Genomic DNA, 18,651 nt, shown 5'->3' with positions numbered 1-18,651 from the left:
CTTCCCCTGTAGCCCAAGCTGATTTTGAGTTAATCCTCCCTCGCCTTTGCCTCTTTATACTACTGGGATTCCATGTGGATTACTATACTTGGCTTAGATTGCTTAGTTTTTGGTTATTGTAATCTATGAGACCTGTTTATTAATGCTAATACTAATAATTACTACTTATTAAGTACTTTTCCTGTGCTTGGCTAAGCTCTTTTTGTTGATTTTTCTCATTCTTTACAATAACCATAGCGATTAACTATTTTCATTATGAGGAAGCAAAATTGAGAGATGTCATCAATTTAGAAAAGGCTGTGTGCATATGAAGAAAACAATATAGCTGAAATTAAGGAAGCTTGAATATTGAGTCTTCTGGTCATAACATGATATTTTATAATTACTTTTAAACTTTATTTTATTCCTTTTTGTTTATTCTAACATAGTTGGAGTCTATGGGCTTAATTTTGAATTTAAATCCAGTACAGCGAGGCATATTCTCATACTTGGTAACTGAATTTTATTGACTGATTATTAATAAAAGTATTAAGTCATCCTTCTGTCGAGAATTTACTTTAAGACTGGAGTGTAGCTCAGTTGATAGCATGTCTGTGTAGCATATGTGAAGTCCTGGGCCTGATGCTGCATGCCTCTGATTCTACTACAGGGAGAGGGAGGCAGGAGGATCAGAAGTTTCAGGTCCTTCTCACTTACCTGGGGAGTTTGATATATGTATCCTGTCTAAACAAACAAAAACAGTTTTTAAACTGTCAGAATCCAAACCAAAAGTGTTCAATGCACTTTTACTGTTTAGACCAATGAACATATGATTTCTTTAGTTTCAGCCCAGTAGTTTAGGCTTGTGATATATAGAATTAAAAAGTTACAAAGGGTCTCTTGCCTTGATATCTAATGCTAAGGTGTAAAAGGGAATGTTAGAACTTCATTTATGTTGTCTAGTAGGGATCGTGAAATAGTCTGTGTAGCCAGTTAGTAAATAGCTTTGAAAGCCATATGGTCCTTTCTGCAACTTTGCAAGTGTTTGAAAGCAGCTGTTGATAATATGTAAACAAGAGAGAGAATATCATCCAATAAAGCTACAAAACCAGGCAGCAGATTAAATTTGGCACATGTGACCAATCTCTGCTCCGGAGAGTCTTCTAATTTCTAACTGAAAGCTGAGGTTCATGTATGACAAAGCATGTATATACAGTGGGAGTTCTCCTTCTCTGAATGGATTGACGCAAATAAATGTGCCAAAAGTCACCATAGTATGAAGGGATCGGTGCCTAAATAGTGAAGCATACTTTTTTAATAGCATTTTTATGACCACTTAAATTATTATTCCAGAATATACATGTATATATTTCCACATTAAAATTGTTACTTTTAGTCTTGAAAAGCAAATCTACTGTTTGAAATTTTCACTAATTCTGATGTTTCCTTTTCCGTATCATAGTTAGAAAGGCTTATTATAAAAGGATGTGGCACATAACTGGGTGGTGATTTTGAATTTATTTTTAAGATGTCGGTAGATAGACAAATTGCTTTGTTGTTGTTGTTTTTCCTCAAGACAGAGTTTCTCTGTATGTAGCCTTAGCTGTCCTGGAACTCACTGTGTAGATTAGTCTGGACTTGAACACACAGAGATCTACCTGTCTCTGCCTCCTGAGTTCTGGGATTAAAGGTGTGCGCCACCACCAGGTGGCTAGTTTGATTGCATAAACATGTACAGTTGAATTACTCTGGTTATTAAGAGTTCTCTGGTTTTGGTGTTATGTAGAATTCGCATTATAAATGGTTAGATACAGTGCCTTTTGGTGCTACAAAATTTTAGCAAATGTCATTTATGGTTGTGGCTAATATGGTATATTAGACATTAAGTATAGAATATACTTATTGTTCTCAGAGATTCGTCAGCGAACTGCAGCTCAAAGAAACCTTTCCTCAGCACCAGCAAGCTCTACTCAGGGCGCTCCTCCACAAGTTCCAGTATCTCCTGGGCCATCAAAGGATGCTTCAGCTCCTGGGGGACCTCCAGAAAGGACTGTTGCTCCAGCTTTACCCAGGCGCCTTGGATCCCCTGCTACTTCAGTGCCTGGAATGGGTAAACAGAGCACTTAATGTTATTTACAGTTTATATTGTTTTCTCTGGTTACCAATAAAATGGGCCATTTTCAGACACTATGGAAATGGCATTTCATTTGGAAATAGCAGAGCAGTTATCTGATTAAGCAGGAGTTCCATATTCAATTAGCTATAACTCTTTACAGCTGGCACCTTGTGATACCAAAACCTATTTCTTGAGCTCATTTAACTGTTATGGCTTCTTTGTTTAAATGGCAATAAAACTTTGTAGCATTCTGTAGTCTACAGTGTAGCATTATCTTTTTATATTCAATTCTTAGAATGGCTCCAGATTTATATATGGTAGGGATAGAGGAGAGCACTTTAGCAAGTACTCATATTCTTTGCTAATTCCTCGTATAGACACTAAAACATGACAATTACCATATTTCAGGAAAAATACCAAGCATTGTAGTGTCTGATATTACTTTTGTAAATATGAGCTAGTAGATTTTTTTCTCTTAAGTCATAGAACTATAGTGTTTTCTGATAGGTTCCTTTTAAGTTCTCTTAATAGTGTGATAGATCTGTAGATTTTATTCAGGGGTGTAACATATGGCCAGCTACTTTTTTTTTTGAAGTGTGATTAGGGCATGGAAATCTATTCACTGCTTTAGCAGATGATGTTTCATGTAGATTTCCATGTCAGATTATTAAATAAGGGTAAACTGTATTTTATATATGGCATTTAATTCTAATACAGGTACTTTAGTACTTCATAACTAATTGCTGCTATATAAATAGAGTAATGTTTTTGAGAGTAGACACTACTTTAATCAGGTGAGTTATTAGAGCATTTATGTAAATAAAAAACCACAGTGTTATTTATGATAGATTCTTGCTTGTGTTCCTGTAAAAATTCAACTAACATTTTAGAAGACTAAGAAACCATTGATTTACAAATTAAAAGAATTGACTATAAATGGAATGCATAAAAATATTAGTATTTAAAATGATTTTAATAATACATCAAAATCCCAGCACTCGGGAGGCAGAGCCAGGCGGATCTCTGTGAGTTCGAGGCCAGCCTGGTCTCCAAAGCGAGTTCCAGGAAAGGCGCAAAGCTACACAGAGAAACCCTGTCTCGAAAAACCAAAAAAAAAAAAAAAAAAAAAAAAAAATTTTATATATAATGATAAAAATAGTCATATATTTTGTGAAATTGAGAAAGTTTAATTGATTGAAAACAGTTCATTTTCCAGTTGTTATCTAGGTGATTTGAGATACCCATAATTTGTAAATTCAAGTTTTGGTTATTTAATGTAAGAACTTCAGGTGAGAATCTTTGACTTGCATGCAGCTTACCCACTTACATAGTTGTAAAGACGACACTGTATAGCATAGGGCTGGTTATACAAGCAACTGTAGCTTAGATTTCATGTACATGTAAGTAAAGCATGTGCTGCCTAAGTTTCTAATTAGTTTCTGTGGAAATACTGTTTATATTGTACATTGCCAAAAATATGAATTAGTTAAATAATTTATTATAGAGAAAATTAATAATTCATTTTTCTATTCCAACATGTTTGTGAGAGAATCAATTTAATGTATATTACCGCAGTGCTCCCATATGTTTGAAAATTAATAACCAGCAGGTACTTGATAATTTGCCAAACTGTAAAGATGCCCAGTATTCCTACAATAATTGCTTTTGATGGTTATTATTTACTGTTCCCCATGACAACATGTATTAAGGTGCATTATTTTCAAAGTTACCAAGTTATTTAACCAAGTTATTACCAAGTTGCAGGAAGCTTAAGATACTTTAATGAAATCTTTTATGTATTCAGATTGCTTTGTGTACATGTTCATTTTAAATATGTAAAAGTAAAAAACTCGAGCAAGTTAAGTTGATGTGAATGCTTTCAAAATCCAGTTTGGAAACTGGGAATGTAGCTCAGTGGTAGAATGTTTGCCTGAGTACTATACTAGCTACACATACATTTTTATGTTTCCTTTTAATTTTTTAAATTTAGCTAAGTATTTTCTGATTTCTGTTTTGATTTTGCTTTTCATCCTGAGTTAGTTAGATATGTTACATAGTCTTAAATATTTTGTGAGTTTTAAGATGTTTCCTGTTGGTGATTCTAATTCTTTTGTAGTCAGAAAATATACTGTGTGCTGTTTGGATCTGATTAAACATATTAAGACTTGTATAATGACCCATTACATCATACCTTGGTAACTGCTTTCTCTCTGCTTGAAAAAAAAACAAAAACAAAACATCTATTTGTTCCTGTTGGGTAGACCATTTATAAAAGTCCATTAGATAAAGCTGTTAGTAGTGAGTGTTCAAGTTTTTTTTTCTGACTTTATGTAGATTTATTTTTTTTATCAATTATTGGTAGGAAAATGTTAAAACCTTCAACTGTAATTTTATATTTGTCTATTTTTTCTTGAATCTCTATTAGTTTTTGTTTCATGTGTTTGAAGTTCTGTTATGATGCATTTACGTGTTTGGCATGGTTCTTTAAGGAAAAACTGTAACACTTACTCATTTATGGGTGTGTATGCATGGGTGTATGCATGTGTATGGAGGTCAGAAGAAAACTTGCTGGATTAGGTTCTCTCCACTGTGTAGGTTCCAGAGATTGAACTCGTGACGTCAGGCTTGGTGGTCAGCACCTTTACCCCCTGAGCCATCTTGCTGGTCCCTAGTTCTTGATAAGCTGACGCCTTTGTCCTTGTGAACTGTATAGTCATTTAAGGTTCCTTATGCTTAGTGTTAGCATAGTTTTATATTTTACTTAAAATTTAGTTTTCCTATTCTTAAAAATATATACACAGCGTATATTGAAGAGTTGCTTCTTTGTCCCGTCTGACAGCCTGTTTCATTGTGGGTGCTGACCATGATGCAGTGCTTATGTTTGGGTTTGAGTTTAAATGTTCCATGTGAAAATGAACTCATTTGTCCCACGCCTGTGCTACCCTTCTCCTCCTTGGCTGCCTCCCCTTGAACTGAAGGTTTTTATGACTACAATTTAATCTTTTTTCACTGCCGTATTGTTTATAACACTTCTTTTGGCATGTGATTTTAATGGCTGTGTTGAGATTTAGTAAATATCTCTAATCACAGTTGTTCATGTGATATGATATCGTCTCACAGTTTTAAAGATCTGATGAAAATATATTTAATATTTTCCCTCTTGTGCTATTTATTTAGTATTTATTTTAGTTCTCTTGCTTTTAGTTTACATTTTACTTCTACACATCCTACATATTGTAGACTTCATCTGTGACGTTTAGTGTACTTGTAGTTTTTTCTCATGTCTTTACTTAGCATACTTAGGTTCTCAAACATGTAGACATGTTTTAGTATTTTTACCTACCAATTCAGTCATATCTCAGACAATTTTTCTCATTATACATTGTATTTTTGTTTGTTTGTGTGCATGGCTAGTATTTTTTGAATGCCAGACATTGCAAATTTTACATTACTATGTTTCTTCTTTCTTCTCCTCTCCCCTCCCCCTTTTCTTGTTTTGTTTTTTTGAGATTTTCTATTCTAGTTCTTGGAAATAAGCAGTCATTCTGACTGTGTGTGAATACTGTTTCCTTTAATCTTTTAGAGGAGATTTTTCTCCTCTCAGGTAGTTTTTTAGTACATGGGCTGGTCAGTAATGTGCTCAGTGTTTTCAGAGGCACTCTGTAGTGCTTCAGTGTAGCCGGCTCTCTTTTGGGCCACCAGCCAGCTCCCAGATCAGACATGGAGACTTATTATTAGTTCTGAATGCTGGGCTTTAGGTTGGGCTTGTTTCTGGCTAGCTTTTTTATCTGAATATAACCTGTTTTTCTTCATCTACATTTTGCCTGAGGGCTTTTTACCCTTCTTTCATTCTTTATGTCCTACTTTTTCTGCTACTTCCGTGTCTGACTGTCTGGTGGCTGCCTGGCTAGCTGGCCCTGGTCGTTTCCTTCAACTTCTTCTCTCTCGAGCCTAGATTCCTCCTCCTGCTTATTATCTCTGCCTGCCTCCTATCCCTCTGTGCCTAGCTATTGGTTTTATCAGACCAATCAGGTGTGTTAAGCAGGCAAGGTAAAACAACAACACATCTTTACATAATTAAACACATGCAGCATAAATAGATGTAGCACATCTTTGCCTAGTTAAACAAATGCAACATAAACAAATGCAACACACCTTTACATAGTTAAAGTCATATTCCACAACACTTAAGTGATTTTTTTTTTCTTCATGTTGTCTTCGACACTGTCATGTGAATTTGAGCTGCATTGGTTTCCCTAGACTTCCCATGCTATCTTTTCAGCTCTGGGAGACAGCTGTAGTTCCTCTGGGGTTAGCCCCCTTCCTCTGTTTAGAAACTGTCCGTAAGCAGAAGGCTGGTCCGCTTGCAGGGTTTGTCTTGGTTTTAAGTTTTCTAAGGGAAATTTAACCTATATTGCTTGATACACATGTTGTTAATTTTTAATATGCTTCATCTATTTCTCACAATCTTTGGGGAAGGTAACCCTAATCTGTTACTCTGAGTCCAAAGTAAAAGTCTCTAAATTATTACCATAGGCTTTTAGGAGTAGGGTATTTTAAAAATTAGTTTGTATAGAACCCAACTAGTTTCATATCCTAATAAATTACATTGGTGGTTCTGATGTACATATATAGTAGATTTTTATAGTATGGTTCATTAAACATTTCATGCTGTATAGAGATTTATAAGAGTTAGTATTTTATTGTTTTAAAATCTTTCAAATGTTCTAACACACCTAAATCACTTTGGCAGTTGAATTAAATCTTGTGTATGTATCTTATATATACAAATTTCATGTATTTTTATTTATTTGCTAGGCCATCATCCTCCAGGTCCACCCTTAGCAAGACCCATTCTCCCCCGAGAACGAGGTGCTCTGGATAGAATTGTTGAATATTTAGTTGGTGATGGTCCACAGAACAGGTAATGTTTGCTAAGCTAGTAGATAAAGGGACATGAAAAAAAAATTATTGGCAGTGTATGTATATATCTGTGATGTTTTGTGGCTTGTATTTGTACATTTAATTCTGCTATCATATTAGAGAAGTTGAATTATTTTGTTCAAACTATTAAACTTGAAGAGAGCAAAAATAGCAAAACCCTGGTAGGTTAATGAGAAATTGATTTTTTTTAATGTGTGTCACTGTTGTTGGTGATGATGGAAATACTACCAATGGTAATGAAAACAATTTGCATTAGTTAACTCTTACTGTTTTTCGGATTATTATATTACTTGATCCTTACCATAAATCTAGGAAGGTAGTTGTTATGAGTGTGCAAAGCATTTGTAGGCTTTCAAAAAACTCATGGGGCAGTAGAGTACATGTTTGACAGCTTTACTTGTTGGTATTAGTTTCATAAAGGAAACATAGTTTAATTCTAATATAAATTGTATGTTATTCAAAACAGAATGATTTGATTAAGCCAAGAATCTGTTGAGTTCTGATGATAGAACAGAAAATGAGAATGATGTTTAAGTGTAACTGATAATGAGAAAGGTACAGGAACCACATCATATAAAAATTTACTATTGGCCTTAATTATATAGAATTAAATGTATTTATTTTCTGCAAGATTTCACAGGGCTTCTTTTTATTTTATTTTTTATATTTGTTGTGAATCTCTAAGAAGGTTGCATTAGCCGGGCGGTGGTGGTGCCCGCCTTTAATCCCAGCACTCGGGAGGCAGAGCTAGGCGGATCTCTGTGAGTTCAAGGCCAGCCTGGGCTACCAAGTGAGCTCTAGGAAAGGCACAAAGCTATGCAGAGAAACCCTGTCTTGGGAAAAAAAAGAAGGTTGCGTCATTTCTGATTTTATGAAATCACAGATTTGGAAGCTATCATACCAAGGAATAAATCACTGAGGAATTTAAGTGTTTTGTTGCTAAACTTTTTAAAAAAACATTTTTTTTTATTATTTTTTAAGTTGTGTGTATGTATGTGTGTCTGTGTATATTAATGTAGGTACACAAAGAAGCCAGAGGCATGAATCCCTGGAGCTAGAGTTACAGGTGGTTGTGAGCTGTCTGTTGTAGGTGCTAGGAATCAAACTCAGGTCTTCTGGAAGAGCATTATATACTATGATCTTAACTGCTGAGCCATTTCTTAAGCCCTTGATTACTAAACTTGTTTCTTTTGACTTAGGATATATTCAACTGTTCTTTAGTTTATTTTTAATATCATGTATAAACTATATATAGATATCTATGCACACACATATATACATCTATTTATATATACATGCATACATTTAAGTGCTTTATGTTCTGTGTTTATTCTATTTTTAAGTATTTATTTATTAGGTGCTGGGAAAAGAACTCAGGAGTTTGTACATGCTAAGCAAGCATCCTCTCAATGAGCTATACTGCCACTTCTTAAATTATATTTCAAACTGGTTGAAATTTTGGTTTTGGTTAACTTCAGCTTTTGCTTAAGGAGTGTTTTTTGTTTTTGTTTTTTTTTTTTTGGTTTTTCGAGACAGGGTTTCTCTGTGTAGCTTTGCGCCTGTCCTGGATCTCACTCTGTAGACCAGGCTGGCCTGGAAATCACAAAGATCCGCCTGCCCCTGCCTCCCGAGTGCTGGGATTAAAGACGTGTGCCACCACTGCCCGGCTGAAGGAGTGTTATTAATGATTTGCTAACATTTGTTTATTATGGCATAGTCATCTGTTTTGATATAAGTCGCAGTGGCTGAGTGGCCTCTCTGGTGAGCTTTGTCTGTCGTTGTAACCAGTGTGTTGTTTTCCCTTGTGGTGTAGGTATGCTCTCATATGTCAGCAGTGTTTGTCCCACAATGGCATGGCTTTAAAGGAAGAGTTTGAATACATTGGTAAGGATTTTTGGATAGTTAGGTTTAAATATTTTACTCTTAAATATATTATTCTCATCTACTCCCGTGTAATATCATTTTATTTTAGGTACTGCCTGTACATATTGACCAGGTACATTGTCTCCTTATTTAATACTAAAAATGAAGGAGAAAAGCTAACTCAATTCCTTTTTAAAATGCACAGCTTCTAGGCTAGCTGTTTTCAAGATATTCTGCTACCCAGACCCACCTACAGGGAGTCTGATTTAATTACTGGGGTGGCATCTAAGCATTAACGTATACTTTTAAGATCACCAATTATTTTCACATGCAGCCATTATTATATGCTCACATGATAAATTTTGCTTTAGGGATATAACACGCTATATCTTCTTGGACAAGATTCTGGGTTTTAAAATATGTAATTATTCTATTGACTAGAAATGCAAGTTCAATCAAATATTTAATAATTTATATGGTTTTGCTATTAAACTGCACTTGTTACACCTTTTCTACTTTAAAATTAATATTTGAATTCTCATAGTAATCATGTAGTATGCTTTAAAATTAATGTTGATTAGAACACCTAATGTAATAGTAAGATAACAAATTCAGAAGTTATAAACTTATAACTTGAGTTTGACTATTTATAAAAGTAATCTTGTGAGTTATCTGGTTTGTTCTTGAAATTTGGTTGATTTTTTTTTTTCTTCATTTAAAAAAAATTCTATGCAGCTTTTCGATGTGCCTACTGTTTTTTCTTGAATCCTGCAAGAAAAACCAGACCTCAAGCTCCACGACTTCCAGAGTTTAGTTTTGAAAAGAAGCAGGCAGTGGAAGGCTCAAGTTCAGCTGGTCCCATGTCATCAGAAAGTGTACCCTCACCAGAGAGCCAGTTCAGTGAAGGTAGGAATCTGTTAACTGAAGTGTTTGTCTTGGTACCGTGTGTAGCTTAATAATAAGAGCACAACACTTACAAAATGACAATGGGTTAATTTATGAAGTTTTTCAGCATGCATATGTCAGCTATTGCACTGATGGCTTCTTCTGTGATTGATATGATTGATGTGTTTCAGTTTTCAAATGCAGATTATGTTGTGATCAACAGCATTTAGCACCAGTTGGCTGAGCATTGTGTATGGAATGAACTCTTCTGAAGTCCAAGAGACTTATTAGTGATGCTTTCGTGGAATCATTTGGTGTGTCTAAATGAAGCACTGAAATCATGAAACAACTGTTCTAAGGACAAAATATTTAGAATGTGTGTGGGTAGAATAGGTGTATGTCTACCGTTCAGGTTGGTCATTGGTAGAAATGACCAGAGAACAAGAAACTTAGGAGTTGGAACGTCATCTTTGCATGTTTCAGACAACTTGGTTAATAGTAATAGCACTTTGTTTCATTTGGACAGTTTATTAGAAGTCCATGAGCTTAACAGTGCCTGTGATAAAGGAGTCACTTTGTTGTATGGAAATAGGATTTATCAGAGCTTGTGTTTTAGAGTTAGTCTTGCAAGTCTATCTTAAGAATTCTTAAGGAAGTTTCATGAAAAAATGGAAAAGGTGAAATAGAAAACTGCCAGCTATTTCTCGTTATTAGTATTCACTCATTTTTTTGTTACTCAGTTCTAAATTATGAAGATGTCTAAAATTATGAAACAGACCATAGTATTTTGGTACTGTTGCCTAGTGTATAAAAACATCCTGGAAGTTCACAAATTTAGTAGCAATTATCATTTATATACTTTTGATTTATCTTTCATAAAAGCATTAAAATTGCTTTAGCTGGATTATATGAAGCAGTGAATATTTTAGATTTCAGAAGGTTAGTATGAGAGTCAAGGGTTTTTTAAACTTTGAGGAATGAACCTGAAATATGTGTGGAATTGGGCTTGGCTTTGGCTTACTAACAAGTGTCAAAGTGAACATGAATACAGACAGCTGTGACTGAGCCTGTGTCCTTCCAACGCTGAGTGAATGCATCTTCGTCTCCAAGTCTGCAGCATCAACTCCAAACACAGTGTCAACCTTTTTTTTTTGGCTTTAGTCATGCTCTGAGCTGCATGCTGACACATGCAAACCATCTGCCTTGGCATTGCGGCCTCTTGGAACTGAGAATAAAGGGTTTTATACCGAAGATGCCTAGAGGAAAAACCTGAAGTCCCTTTCATGAGTAACCTTGCTTATGAAAGCTAAAGTGAATGCTTGAAAGCCAGTAGTATTTTTTGTTTGATTTTTTTCAAAAGAGGAGAAGAAAAAAAAACTCCAATAAAATATAAATCTTGATAATGGGTCCTATTCTTTATTTCTTCTACTAAGGTCAAGATGGATAGTTAGCAAACAACACACAGCTATACCTTTCCTTCTCATCTAATCTAGGAGGAACAATACCTCAGATGTCTCATTTTCTATCTGAAATCTCCGGAATGAAGTCTAACTGGCTCAAAGTGAACCCCAGTAAGGTAATGTTAATAGGTGAAGACTAAACTTGAGGCAGGGTCTGATGACTCCTTAGTACTAAAAGCTGAAGCAGTAATTCCATTTTGCTAAGGACGTTTTTATAGAGTCGTAACTTTTTCATACTTCTCTTTGGATTCATCAGAGTGGCCGGCCACCTTTTTTCTTCTTGTTTCTTCAGAAGACGGAAACTTTTCTCCAAGACTCCTCTATTATTACACTACGATACAGTTATCAGTCCAAAGATGGATCCTATAGTAAATGATGCCAAGTATTTCTGATGAACAAAGAGAGCTGCATTTATTTTAAACACTGGTGGTTAAATTGAGCTATCAAATAAGACAATATGATTTCAGTCATCAACTTTATGCTAATAGCCAATGTAGTTGGAGATTAAAGTTCTAATTTCTAAATTCATCAGTGTTATAGGAAAGTGAGGACTGGGCAGAAATGTTTTCCTTTTGTATTTTTAAAGCATATTGAAATAACTTCTTGAGAGCAGGAACTGGTCAGATATGTTGCTGAATTTACAGAATTTACACTGGAAAGATAACTTGCTTCTGATCAATGATCTAGAACTAAGAACTTTTCCTCCCAGTCTGTGCCACATGTCTCTGCAGTTAAGTTTTGTCTGGATTCTGATATTAGAAGAATTCACATTTAGGATGAGGTTTTTAAAAGTTTTCTATCATTTAGAATTGTGGAATCTTGTCAAATTTTTACCAAAGAGACCTAGAAGAAATTCCTGTTAATCCTTGAACTTTTTTACACTCTAGAATCGTAATCCAGATACTTTGATAACATAACAAAAACACAAGGAACTACGTGTATTAATTGCTATATTTTTAAAACTGTACTAGTTACCAAAAAAGGACTTGCTTTTAGATTAATTATTTCCTTTTATGATTAGATGATAATGTATAAATACACAATCCATAAATACATAAAAAATTAACTCTGCCAACTGACATTAAAGTAAGTGGTTGATTGGTTTTTTCCTATCCCCAAAACTGGGCTCAGCAAACACACTTGCCATGAAAGTTTGATGAAGCAGGTTTGATCCCTTGAGTCTGCAGAAAGGTGGAAAGAGAGAACCTCTCCACAGGGTCATCCTTTGGTTTTGACACGCATGCTTTGGCACATGCACCACCCCAGCACTAATAATGATCATAAATAAAACCCTTTCCAAAATGCTTCATAGCTAGCATTCTGTTCACAGATGTAGTCATCAGAGCAGCAAGGTCTCCACATTCTTGCGTCAGTTTAGTGGTTCTGTTTTTGCTGCCATGTTTGAAAAAAACATTGTTTCCATTACTTAATTATGTTTGTCTAGGTCCCAGGTAATTGCTTTAGTTGAAAATAATCTTTTATTCACTCGATAATATGAAAATTCATGCCTTCTATCCAATACTGATACTTAAGTAAACTTTATATAATATAAAATTTGATAACCTGATATCTATTCTTTTTTTCTTATTTGCAAACTACTGTTACTATTAGGTTACAATGAATGAATAAAGAATTGTTTTTAGTGTTTTTCATGATGCTCTAGGAAATTTTACCACTTGATAATGAAAATTTTGTTGGCTCCTATTTACATAAAAGACTTCTCATCCAAGCTTCAACCTTTGTTTATGTTGAGCTTTCTGAATAATTTGGTCTTCTGATTCCTTTTTGTAAACACTTCCACCCAATGGTTTAGGTGGTTTAAGTCATTGCTCTGTAATGAAACTCTTAATTGTTTTAATTGAATTGTTTACCAATGATAAATAACTAGATAATAGTCTATGTTTTGAATTTTAACTATTTTTTAAAAACTGGTTATAATTTAATTGGGTTATTTATTGAGTCATTTTTATGAATTGTGATGAAATTCATGCCTTTGTTCCTTAAATATATTGATCCTAAGGAAGGCAAAAATGTCTTCTTTACAACCTATGACTTAAAGACTGAAATTTTCGGTTTTAACTTAATAATGGGAAGGAATATGTATAGTGTACGTGTATAGTGAGCACTGATATGTTAAAAAGGCCAAGTTTTGGTTTCTCCACAAAGCAAAAACAATTTTTTTTTTTTTGCTAAATTATTTAGTTTTCTTTCTTAAGAGCTAGGATAAAAATCTAAATTTAAGGTAAGGCTCATATGTTTTTGCGTGTGTGTGTGTGTGTGTGTGTGTGTGTGTGTGTGTGTGATTGTGTAGGTGAAGCAATAGTATTTTTATTATACAGTTATATTGTTTTGAGTTTGAGTTGTCGAGCTGAGCTGGGGCTAGGCCTAAACAGTCAGTTACTAATTGCTATTTTTTTTTTGGTAGAAAAACACTGCTGTCTTAGTAATATTGGAGTGGATATTATAATAAAGGTGGTGGATAGGATGAGGTCCTTCAGATCACTATTTTGAGTCTTAGTCTTTTGGTATCTTATTGTCAAATACTAATGTCTTTTAAACTGTATTTTATATTACCAAACTAGTTTAAACTGAAGCTTCATTAAACAAAACAAAACTAATTTTTGTTTTTGTTGTAACAGGCAAATGATGCTCCCATAGAAATAAGTACTTTGGGGATAGTACATGGTCTTCTTATAATGCTCTACTGTTCAAATCTGAAATTGTTATGTGTCTGTTAATACCGTGCACCTGGTCTTTTAGCTCTTGTTTGTGTGGGTCCTGTAAGGTAGGTTTAGCCTCTCACATCAGTGCTAACTGACTTGTGTCATAGGTGTGTAACAGGCCAGTGTCTTTTTTAGTATTGTTCCCATCAAGATTGTTTTCTACACATCAACCCAAGAGAAGGAAAGTCCTTATAAATAGGCAGTTCAGTTATTTCAGTCCTTACTATCATTTAACCAAGTTTTTAGTTTTCCATATATTTTCTGAAATATAATTTTTACTAGAAACTGTGTCATATTTTCTAATTATTGAGACATATGCTTTGAATTCATGTATTATAGATGTTTAAAATTTCTAGTTCCTATGAACCAAAGGCTGAGGGGCCCCCAGCTGGATCAGGCCCTCTGAATAGGTGAGACAGTTGATTGGCTTGATCAGTTTGGGAGGCAACTAGGCAGTGGGACCAAGTCCTGTGCTCATTGCATGAGTTGGCTGTTTGAAACCTGGAGCTTATGCAGGGACATTTGGCTCAGTCTGGGAGGAAGGGACTGGACCTGCCTGGACTGAGTCTACCAGGTTGATCACAGTCCTCGGGGGAGGATTTGCCCCGGAGGAGGTGGGAATGGGGGGTAGGCTGGGAGTAAGGGGAGGGGGTGGGAGGGGGGAGAATAGGGGAACCCATGGCTGATATATAGAACTGAATGGTATTGTAAAATAAAATAAAAAAAAAAAAAGAGAAAATAGAAGAAAAAGGAAAAAAAAAAAACAAAAGGCTTTCTCAAAAAAAAAAAAAAAATTTTAGTTCCATTCTTTGTATTAGCTTTTTATGCAAACCTAGAATTTTAAAATTAGCTTTGACTTGGTTAAGTTTTTAAAGTTAGTAATATTATGAAAGTTTAATATAATACACTTTGAGCTTTGACTCCTTTGCTGTTGTGTTAGTTGTGTTAGAATTTAGCCAATGGCGTGTGCCTGTGTTCATTTAAACATGGTGTTTGTTGGTTTTGCCCTCTGTTATTAGCTTTTTGTTTTTTCATTTTATATGGCTTGATGGGTTGGTTTCAGAAGGCTTACTACACAAATGACAAAGTTCTTGCTGAATAAATATTGGTTTATGGCCAGAGAGTTGTGGAAAACTGTGGCTCTTAAAATTCTACTGTGAATAAATTCTGTGAGGGTTGAATTACAAATGGTTATAACTCCTAAGTTTTCTGTATTAGAACTTGCTTCTGTAGCAGACATGATTTGTTTATAGCCCTTTCTGCTTTTCCTTTCTGCCTGCTCATTTAACAAAACTGAGTGACCTACTGCTTTTCTTCCGACAACCAGATTTCTCTAATCATGTGTCACAAGTGTCATTTATGATCATTCCTTACTACTTTTTGTGATCACTACTATTTGGATTGTCATACAGTAAGACATCATTATGTGGATGCCCCTAACTATGGAATCTGGGCCTTTTATTCTGTAAAAGGAGAAATTTGTAACTAATCCTGTAGATGGGAATCCAGGATATCTATTTTAGGAGTTAATACCTTAAAAATATTTTCCAAGTTCTGACAAAAAGTGTGTTTATGCTAAAACCATGGATTTCTAGTATTTCTACAATGGTGTGTATATAATACACATAATTTTCTTGCAAAACTATTTAATTTGTGAAATTTTGGCTATATGTTACAAGGAATTTAGCTAGAATCTTTCCTTAAGCAGGCTGGCCTTCCCCGGATTTTTTTTTTTTTCTTATCAATAGCACTTGTAGTTTATCATAAAGAACATTTATGAGTATAGGGAATTTTGTCTTTTGCTTAGCTAATTTAATTACTTTTCTGCTAGCAAGAATATTAGGTTTATTATGAAAGAAGGGAATGCCTTAAAACTGGAATTTCCCTTTGACTTGAAAACTAGGTGACTCCAGGCCTTCGCTGCTTCTGTCACTTCCTCCTCCAGTTCATTATTTAATATCTAAAGAATTTAAAAGAGTTTTCTTCATAAACTTTTCATTAAATTGTTATTAAGAGATTTAAATTAAAACTCAAAAATAATTAGAACTTAAAGAGAGTAAATACACACAAACTTTTTCTGTGTATAGATAGAAGGAAAAAGACCGTTTTCTTTGTCCTAGCACACAGCATATTCTAATCCCTAAGTTTCAATAGTGAGGGCTTGGATAGGCATAAAGAGAGACAAGATATACAGTTGGAAAGATGGATCTTGACTTCTCTCATCCTTGAATAATGGATATGTATATAAGGTCTGGAGAGTACTGCCTACATATACATACATATCTATATGCACATATATGCATATACACAAAAGCATACACTTTTTTACACTTAGGTGTAAGGAAAACAATTTTCTGTTCAGTAACATGGGAGATTGTACATTTGTTTTGTTTTCTAGACTCTTGCCTTATTGTCCTAGTTAGGTTTCTCTACTGCTGTGATAAAACACTTTAAAAAAAACGAATTTCATGGAAGACACGTTTTATTTCACCCTATAACTACCAACTCCCTTGTCACAGTCCGTCATTGAGGGATGCTGGGTCAGGAACTCAAGAACCTGGAGGCAGGAACTGAAGTAGAGATTGTGGAGGGGTGCTGCTTACTGGCTTACTCCCTATGACTTGCTCAACTTGCTTTTTTTCCCCCTATTATTTCTTTTTTTTTTTTTTCATTTTTCTTTATTAAATTTTCTACTCAGTCCACATACCACCCACAGGTCCCACCTCCTCCCAACCCCCAGCCCTCTCTCCCAAGCCACCCCACAACCCATATTCCCCAAATCGAGGTCTCCCATGGGGAGTCAGTAGACCCCGGCACACTGAGCCTAGGCAGGTTCAAGCCCCTTCCCACTGCACCAAGGCTGCACAAGGAACCGCGCTGTAGGCACCAGATTCACAGAAGCCTGCCCATGCACCAGGGACGGATGCTGATCCCCCTGCCTGGGTGCCCCCCAAACAGTTCAAGCCAAACAACCATCAGAGGGCCTAGTCCAGTCCCATGGGGGCTCCACAGCCACTATTCTACAGTTCATGGGCTTTCCCCAGTGTGGCCAGTCATCTCTGCATGTCCTCCCATCATGATCTCGACATCTCCCGCCTGCGGACTCCCTCCTCTCATCAACTTGCTTTTTTTTAAAAATATGACTCAAGGTCACCTGCCCAAGGGTGGCACTGTCCACAGTAGCTGGGCTCCTCCCGCACCAGTCATTAATCAAGATATGCCCTAAGCCCACAGGCCAGTCTGATGGAGGTAGTTCTTCAGTTGAGTTCCCTCTTCTAGGTGTCTCAAGTTTGTGTCAAGTCATCAAAAAAAAAAAAAAAAAAAAAAAAAAATCAGTGCACTTACAGTATCTCATCCTGTTGGAGCCTTGAGACTGGACACAGAGCTTACAGATGGATCTTTAGAAGCTTATTGTATATGAAATTATAGAAGTATGGGTCTATTTCCTTCATTTTTTCCTTTATGCTAATTCCTAAGTAATATGCTATCGTTCAGCACTTATTGTAGAAGATATAAAAGGTAAGACTAAAAGGTGTGTCTTAGTACATGTGTATGTTTGTCTTTGATTTTGCCTTATTTAGCAGTTTTGACATTTGAATATTCCTGAAGTCTCATGTCTTTCTCTTTTCAGAATCTTTAGAAGAACAAGATGTTCTTGGTAATAGTACAGAGCAGGAAGACGACAAAATACCAGAGGCAGAGCAGACAAGCCAAGTGATTGAAAAAACATCTGGTCCAGAGGATCCAGAGGCGAAGCAAGAAGAGACAGAGAATGAGGAAACGTCAACAAATGAAGCCAAGTCAACAGTTCTCACAGCTGATTCTGTTTCTAATCTTGAACCAAGTGGAGACTCTTTGGTGACACAGTAGTAAAGAACTCCATGTGCCTTCTACTGGACATTTGTAGTCTTGTTGATGTCAGCTACTGCTTTTTTTTTCTTTGTGGTACTCAAAAAAATGCCTTTTAGATATATGCTTAATACTATTCAAATTCAGATTGCCTAGCAAGTTCAGTGTGTTCAAGTCCTGTCTATTGGGCATTGAAAATAAAAGCATGTGGTATCACTGAATGTGCAGAGACCCACATAGCTATTAGATATTTTGTGCATTCTAAAGTTTAAAAAAAAGCATTTTTGTTTTCTACACCTATAACTTGTAAATAATACCCATTTTGACATAGGAACAATTTTGGCTAGGAATAATTTCTTTAATGGTGTTTAAGGATTGAAACATAATTAAGATTTTGAATACTTCATCATTGAATTTTAACTCCTGAGATATTTGCCAGTGGGAAGGATATATCTATTTAGGTGTTTACATTAAGTGATACTGAAAGCTGTAATCTTAATTACATAGGCATTGGTACGAATTGTCAATAAGAATGCAACTGAACAGTCAAGTGCAGTATTTCTTTTGATGTCTTTCATTTTGCAGCTGGGCCAAAGGCATGTGATGTATATAGTTAGTTTATGTTTACATATTAACAAATAGGACTATGTCTGCACTTGACTGTACTTGAATTCTTGGTATTATTTATATTTGTAAAATAATGATATATAAATGAATTTGTGTGTGCGTGTGTTTTGGAAAATAAAGATGACCTGGCAATGTTTTTTCTTGGTTAAATATCTAGACTTCTTCACATAGTGTTTTAATGGATGACTAGCCATCTGAAAAAAAA

General features: G+C 35.2%; 1 protein-coding gene across 6 annotated transcripts in view; it reads left to right on the top strand.

Moving 5' to 3' along the window:
- The window catches only part of Lnpk (lunapark, ER junction formation factor), a 58,131-nt gene extending 40,263 nt beyond the window's left edge, over positions 1-17,868 (top strand). For 3 of the 6 annotated variants that reach the window (XM_042275483.2, XM_076569698.1, XM_076569699.1), the window contains exons 9-14: positions 1,892-2,089; positions 6,914-7,019; positions 8,853-8,923; positions 9,638-9,808; positions 11,281-11,363; positions 17,602-17,868. In XM_042275483.2, the coding sequence (XP_042131417.1) occupies positions 1,892-2,089; positions 6,914-7,019; positions 8,853-8,923; positions 9,638-9,808; positions 11,281-11,363; positions 17,602-17,610 (638 nt within the window). In that variant the 3' untranslated portion in view covers positions 17,611-17,868. The remainder of the gene's footprint in view (positions 1-1,891; positions 2,090-6,913; positions 7,020-8,852; positions 8,924-9,637; positions 9,809-11,280; positions 11,364-17,601) is intronic. The other 3 variants (XM_042275482.2, XM_006972450.4, XM_076569697.1) reach the window with 1 other exon arrangement.
- Positions 17,869-18,651: the final 783 nt, after the last annotated feature.

The sequence above is a fragment of the Peromyscus maniculatus genome, chromosome 4 (assembly GCF_049852395.1).
Source record: "Peromyscus maniculatus bairdii isolate BWxNUB_F1_BW_parent chromosome 4, HU_Pman_BW_mat_3.1, whole genome shotgun sequence".
NCBI classification, from domain to species: domain Eukaryota; kingdom Metazoa; phylum Chordata; class Mammalia; order Rodentia; family Cricetidae; genus Peromyscus; species Peromyscus maniculatus.
The sequence above is the reverse complement of the archived record's forward strand: the minus strand, read 5'-3'. Positions and strand labels throughout refer to the sequence as shown.